Raw genomic sequence first — 6,995 nt, 5'->3', positions numbered from 1 at the left:
TTGGTAGGGGTTATCTGCCATTTTCAGTTTGTGGCCAGCCAGGGAGCTTAGGCATAGTACTTTGGTTTTGCTAGATAAGAATTGTTTTTATTTTCAGTCAGAAGGGGGTCTTTTTGTTTTTTGTTTCGGGTTTAAAGACTCTGATGTTCATTGCTTCCATTCTGTTTTGTGAAGTCCAGTGTGAAACCCAGAACTTGTGAGACTAAATGTCGTTTATGCTGAGCTGGGTTTAATTCAGTAGTTTTCAGTTTGTTGGTTGCTAGCTTTATTCTCAAACTTTTGTGTTACACCCTGTGCTTCCTAGATTTCCATTTTAGGGGTTGGAACATAACATAAATAATCCAAAACTCAATTTAAATAAAATAAATTATTGCTGATAGCATATATTTATGCAAAGCTATTAATACAGATTATTGTGTGAGTTTGTTTTTAATTGTGTCTTTTTAAATCACTTGTTAGAAATTAAATTAAAGAGATGTGTTGCCAAACCCACCAAGTAGTTAAAATTGCTTTAAACAATAGGGGCAACCAAAACAGAACTTTACCAAGACAAAACTCCAATGCTCTGGATTGCATTAAAAAAACTATTCATTATTACAACAGTACATGTATATACATCATAAGACAGTAGAAATAAAGATATGGAAATTAAACTAATCCCTCGTGATGAAAGCTATGGAGAGAATTGTTAAACAGCATGTCATCTGAGTAATAAACTCACTGATTGATCCCCTGCAATTTGTATATTGCATGAACAGAGGTGTTGATGACGCCAAAATATTCATCCTGGACAAGACATATTAAACTTCTTAAGTCCTCAGCTAGACTATTGTTTGCATTCAACACCCTTCAGTCTCACATCCTAGCCAACAAACTCTCCTCCCGCTTTGTCTTGGAAGACCAGCTGGTCTTGTGGGTATTAGACTTTTTAACTCACAGATCACATAAAGTGCTGGTCAGCTCAACCTTATCTGACATACTCTACACTTTCACTTGCTCTCCATAGAGCTGTGTTCTTCCTCCGCTGCTCTTCATTCTTTATACTGATGACTGCAGATCAACACAGCCCAACTCTTATCTGGCAAAATATGCTGATGACACAGTTCTTCTGTCCCTGTTGTTAGACCTTCCACAGCATTATGGATCAGCTCTTCAGGAGTTGAGGAGTTGAAGCTGAGTTCAGGAGTTCAGCAGTCACTACATATATTCATGGAGAGCCTGTAGAGCTTGTAGAGGAGCACAAATACCTGGGTACCATCTTTGACAGTCTGCTGAAATTCTCCGGCAACACGAAGGAGATCCTCAGGAAGTGTCACCAGAGGAAGTACCTCCTTAAGAAGCTCAATTCCTCTTGAGTAAGTAAGACTATTCTCCAGATATTTTACTACTCCTTCACTGAGAGTTTTATCACTTTTTCCATAACTTGCTGGTTCCATTCTACCAGCCTCCAGGGACATTATCTGCTTTTAGACACTGGCTGTTCTAAAATTATTGGATTACCCTTTAGGACTCCGTCTGCTGTTTATGAACATTTAACATGCAGGTTAGCGAATGGGATCATACAAGACTCTTTACATCCCCTCTTCTCATCATTTGAGTGGCTTCCATCGGGTCGCCAACTTCACTGCCTGGCTTGCAGGACACAGAGGAGTAGGGCTACCTTTGTGCCCAGGTCTGTCCAGCTCTTAAACAAATACTCTTGTTTTTTTCATATTCATATATACATACAGTATACATATTCATTCTTCCTCCCAAAACATACATTCACACCCTACATGCCCACCCCTCGTATACATACACAAACACATCGTCACAGGACTTTAGTTGCACAAAAAACTTATGCTAATGTAAGCTAATGTATACTGCACTTTTTTTCTGTTTCGGTATTTTATTTGTATTTCTTTTATGTATGCTCTACATACCTCTTTTGATTGCCCCCCTGGTGATAAATAAAGTTTTTTGATTTGAATTGAATTGAATTGAATTGATCTGAACTGAATTGAATTGATCTGAACTGAATTGAATTGAATTACCAAGACAAAAACGTCAATGCTCTGGATTGCATTTAAAAAACTATTTATTTATTACAACAGTACATGTATATACATCACAAGACAGTAGAAATAAAGACATGGAAAGTAAACTATTTCGGTTTTGGTTCAGATTGGCAGTTTAGAAGCACTTTCTGTGGACGATGGAGGGACCAGCCTCATCGTACTCCTGCTTGCTGATCCACATCTGCTGGAAGGTGGACAGAGAGGCCAGGATGGAGCCACCAATCCAAACGGAATATTTCCTCTCAGGAGGAGCAATGATCTGCAAGGAGAGAAGAGAAGATAAAGAAAGTGAGAGACCATAGAAGTATATCGGAACAGTTAATAACTTCACAAAAAGTCATGCTCACCTTGATCTTCATGGTGCTTGGGGCCAGGGCGGTGATCTCTTTCTGCATGCGGTCAGCAATACCAGGGTACATGGTGGTACCACCAGACAACACATTGTTGGCATAAAGGTCCTTACGAATATCAATGTCACACTTCATGATACTGTTGTATGCAGTCTCATGGATGCCAGCAGACTCCATGCCTGGGAAGGTTAGACAAGGAAGGTTTTGTGCCTGTACAGTAAACTGTAAAGTTTGGTGAAAGCATGTGAAATAAAATAATTTACAACCAAGACCTAAACAGCTATATGTTAATACTGTATGTAATATATTGGTGCAACTGAGATCCCTTAATTCATTCATATATATGAAAACCAGAAATTCACCAATGAAAACTTTTTACAAATGTATATTTGTAAAATAGGGGATGAGTAAGTTAACTATAGCAGATTGTGTTTATTTTTTATAGTAACTTCAAGATCTTCTTAAAATATATATTTTTTACTATGAGAGCAAAACAGCTTAATTTGCTAGTTGTCAGGTTTTTTGTAAAGGGCTGTGGATGTTTGGGTCTTTTTCTGTTTTTGGCTCACCAATGAAGGAAGGCTGGAACAGGGTCTCTGGGCAGCGGAAACGCTCATTGCCGATGGTGATAACCTGCCCGTCCGGGAGCTCGTAGCTCTTTTCCAGGGAAGATGAGGAGGCAGCGGTGGCCATTTCATTCTCAAAGTCCAGTGCTACATAGCACAGCTTCTCCTTGATGTCTCGCACAATCTCACGCTCAGCTGGAGAGAAAGAATACCTCAATTCAGTCAAAAAGCATCACAATGCTTTCATCATATGAAACTCAAATAAACTACATAATCACATGATTGGTTTAATGCACTGGTGGTAAATGTAAGATTATTTACTCACCAATCAGTTTTTTATCCTCTTAATTAAAGGTTGAACTTTAATTAAACAAAATGTAACAATGCTTAAAGCTTGGTTACATAATATTACTACTTAAGCAAACCTAATCAGGTATAACTATTAGCTTATGATAGCTAGCACAGGTTTTCTGGCTTCATCTTGAGCAGTAGCTCAATTATATCTAGCTAACATTATATGTTGTAGTCCATATATTTTTTTTGGGAAATAGCCGTTTAAAAACAATTACAAAGTGCTTTAGAAAAACATACAAACATTCAATAAAAAAAACACATTATTTGTTTGCTACTACTTCTCTAACACTAAAAACAGTGGAGTCTGCTGGCAAACTTTAGCTTAAAATGGGTAGTTTAAAATAAAGAAATATAAATTTGTTAACTTTTAAGTACCTAATGTTTTAAAGCTTAAAATCGTTGACTTTTTTTGGCATAAAGTTTAGGCTAAGTTATATTAATTTTGGTTCAAAGGATATTGTTATGGCCCGTTGTAGTTAGGTTATAAATTTTGTTGAAATGACACTTGAAGACATTTTTATGCTATTTAAAATGTTTCTTATAAATCCATCTTCCATTGTTGGTCTTTAACTAAACTAAGGGATTTGCTATGACTAGGGGCATTTGAGGTCCTCAGGTTTAAAATATAAGTGATATTTCTGTATCAGTTAAAATTAGAATTCTGCATTCATTTTTATTTCATTTATTTACTCACATTACAGTGTAGGCTAAGTGTAAAACAGAGAATATTGATGTTCAGAAATGCAATGTGATTTATTTCAAATTAAAAACTTGTCTCATTATAATTTAAATGCATCCATGAAATTATGACATTTTTCACAAAAATTTATTTTTGATACCTCCATATCACACTTTGATTTTACTTTTAAATTTGTTAATATTATCTTACCTGTGGTGACAAATGAGTAGCCACGCTCAGTCAGGATTTTCATCAGATAGTCAGTGAGGTCCCGACCAGCCAGATCTAGACGCATGATGGCGTGGGGCAGAGCATAACCCTCATAGATTGGTACATTGTGAGTCACACCATCACCAGAGTCCAGTACGATACCTGATAAGGAAAAACAGCATTTTCTCAATCTAAAATGTAAAGTTTACTTTTACTGTGATGTTCCAGAGTAATCTGTGGTAGACTCACCGGTGGTACGTCCGGAGGCATAAAGGGACAGGACAGCCTGAATGGCCACATACATGGCAGGGACATTGAAGGTCTCAAACATGATCTGAGTCATCTTCTCTCTGTTAGCTTTTGGGTTGAGGGGGGCTTCAGTCAGCAGGGTGGGATGCTCCTCTGGGGCCACACGGAGTTCATTGTAGAAGGTGTGGTGCCAGATCTAGTAAAGCATTAATAAGTGTCATGAATTACTCTTGATTTTCCACCTCACATTTACTGTTGATTTATTTTTATTTTTATTTCTCACCTTCTCCATGTCATCCCAGTTGGTGATAATGCCATGCTCAATAGGGTACTTCAGAGTCAAGATACCCCTCTTGCTCTGGGCCTCATCTCCCACGTAGCTGTCCTTCTGACCCATACCCACCATCACACCCTATGAGAGACAGAAATTAATTTCAGATTCTCAAGATGAAGACAGACACAGGAATGTGTGTACAGGAATTACATCATTGAGAAACTTTTTGCTTATAGTAGTTCTCTCACCTGGTGACGGGGGCGACCAACAATGGATGGAAAGACAGCACGGGGGGCGTCATCACCAGCAAACCCCGCCTTAACCAAGCCAGAGCCATTGTCGCACACCAATGCGGTGGTCTCGTCGTCGTCACACATGTTTGGTCTGTTGTGTTGGCCTTCTCTAAAACCGATAATATGGGAACACACCCAGACTATTAGTATGTAATGTTAAAATAAATGTTTTCTTTTTGTCTGGAAAAGAAATGCATTGGTTGTGTAAAACAATGTGGCACTATTTTTGATCTGTAGACACTCTTTAGTTCTTTAATCTCCTCTTTAAGTTCTCCAGCTGCCTGAAAAGCTAAAACTGGATGTAGCCCAATCCCCTTAAACAAACATCCACATCTATTTTAAGCCTCAAGATATCCCCCCTTTACCCTGAACTCCTGCTGAGTGTCTCATTGTTAAGTCAAAAGCAGTTCACAGCTGATGCAGTGTGTCTTTAGACAAGTGGCACAGGAGGCCTGGGTCTCGTTTCAGCTGTCGCCACATAGTAAACTCCAGTTTGGATCCAAACCATGTGCTCAGATCTTTCTAGGATATCTGGGATGCATCAGCCCCTGTTTAAGACTTCCCCATTACACAAAACATCTGATGCTGTAGGTTAATGACTGATTTTGGATGCTTGGTCATTTTTAACATAAACCAAAACTTTTAAAATGCAAATGAGGCTTAAGAATAATTTAAAATTCAGATGAGGCTATCTGACTTGTCTAAAATCACTCCCCTGAAGTTATTTGAGAAGAAGGATACGTAACTGTTTAGCCAATGCAGTTCAGTTTGAAAAATCTTTCTGTTTTTACGAGTAAAGTAAAGTTCTGAAAATGTATTTAATTTTACGTAGCACAACTAAGATTACAGTTTTATAAAACTACTTTCCCTGTAAGAGTTGCTGAAAATTATTTAAATTTATGTTAAATAAATACCAAAAAAGAAATAATAGTAATCCTGGGTTTAAAATACAATTACTCCAAACCAATTTGAATGTTAAATTTACTTCCTTGTTTCTTTGTTTTCAAAATTACAAAATCTATATGATATTAAAGAGCATTCAGACATATTTTTAATGAATGAGTGTCAGGAATGCTACCAGAATGCACAAAGATATTAATGTACAAAGATAATTTTTGTTTTCTAGTCAGTTTTAAAATGTTGGATTAAAAACTGTCAGCATTTTCCTTCTCTACAGCAAGCATCCCGTTTCCTGCATCCTAAAGCTAAATTGAGAATCGCATATTTCTACAGTTTTGGATACCAACAATCTAACATAACAAACGAAACCAACAGCAAAAAAATAAAAGTACTCTGCATCTGCTTTACAGCTACAGTATTAGTATCTTCTGAGCCGCAGAAAGACTTACCAAGCTGCTACTACAAGACAGGAGCTTCCTCTGGGATACAGGGGCAAGGGTGTGAGGGGCTCCTTAAATATGATTCAGCTTGCTGAGGCTGGGGGCTGGTGGGTGGGCTCACGACTTCACGCAAGTCCAAATTAAGTGTTGCTCAGCAAAACAGCAGCGTAAAGTGGATTCCGTGTCAGGGATGCCTCCAGACTGGAGTGACATTTTCTTAGGAAGTTTGAAAGTCCTTGATGAGCTATAAACAGAAGCATATTGGATTTTTTATTGGTAAGATGGACTATAAAAATAGCAGCTTTTATGGTGTATGTGACTATTATTTGTAATGATTTAGGATAAATATATATTTTTAATGTAATAATTTGGATTCATGAATGATAAAATCTTCACTTCAATTTGTCGAGCTGTAATTCAGACCCTTATGAATGAAGTTATGTGGCATAAATTGGGGATGTGGATGTTTGCAGGGAATGATTTTTATGTGAGAACTTGTTTGAGTAAAGCAGTTAAGGAGCATTCCAAGGAGACTTGCCAGAGACAGTCTGATTGTGTCATGTCATGGTATGTGTGTGTGTGTGTGTGTGTGTGTGTGTGTGTGTGTGTGTGTGTGTGTGTGT

General features: G+C 37.7%; 1 protein-coding gene across 1 annotated transcript; it reads right to left on the bottom strand.

Moving 5' to 3' along the window:
* Positions 1–2,059: 2,059 nt before the first annotated feature.
* Positions 2,060–6,537, bottom strand: actc1a (actin alpha cardiac muscle 1a). Its single transcript, XM_047387580.1, has 8 exons — positions 6,382–6,537; positions 4,988–5,141; positions 4,749–4,877; positions 4,466–4,661; positions 4,217–4,378; positions 2,977–3,168; positions 2,405–2,586; positions 2,060–2,316 (listed from the first exon to the last, which is right to left on the bottom strand). The coding sequence occupies exons 2-8, from the start codon at positions 5,114–5,116 to the stop codon at positions 2,173–2,175; spliced, it is 1,134 nt and encodes a 377-aa protein (XP_047243536.1). The 5' UTR covers positions 5,117–5,141; positions 6,382–6,537; the 3' UTR covers positions 2,060–2,172.
* Positions 6,538–6,995: the final 458 nt, after the last annotated feature.

This window comes from Girardinichthys multiradiatus, chromosome 15 (assembly GCF_021462225.1).
Source record: "Girardinichthys multiradiatus isolate DD_20200921_A chromosome 15, DD_fGirMul_XY1, whole genome shotgun sequence".
NCBI lineage: Eukaryota > Metazoa > Chordata > Actinopteri > Cyprinodontiformes > Goodeidae > Girardinichthys > Girardinichthys multiradiatus.
This window is presented reverse-complemented; position numbering and strand designations above follow the sequence as displayed.

What these genes read in the sequence shown, in the direction of transcription:
- actc1a (XM_047387580.1), bottom strand. Translation starts at nt 5,116, where the DNA reads ATGTGTGACGACGACGAGACCACCGCATTGGTGTGCGACAATGGCTCT. An exon ending in CTACTCATTTGTCACCACAG is followed by an intron (nt 3,169 to 4,216) that starts GTAAGATAATAT and finishes CTTTCTCTCCAG; the next exon opens with CTGAGCGTGAGATTGTGCGA. An exon ending in CAAGCACCATGAAGATCAAG is followed by an intron (nt 2,317 to 2,404) that starts GTGAGCATGACT and finishes CTCTCCTTGCAG; the next exon opens with ATCATTGCTCCTCCTGAGAG.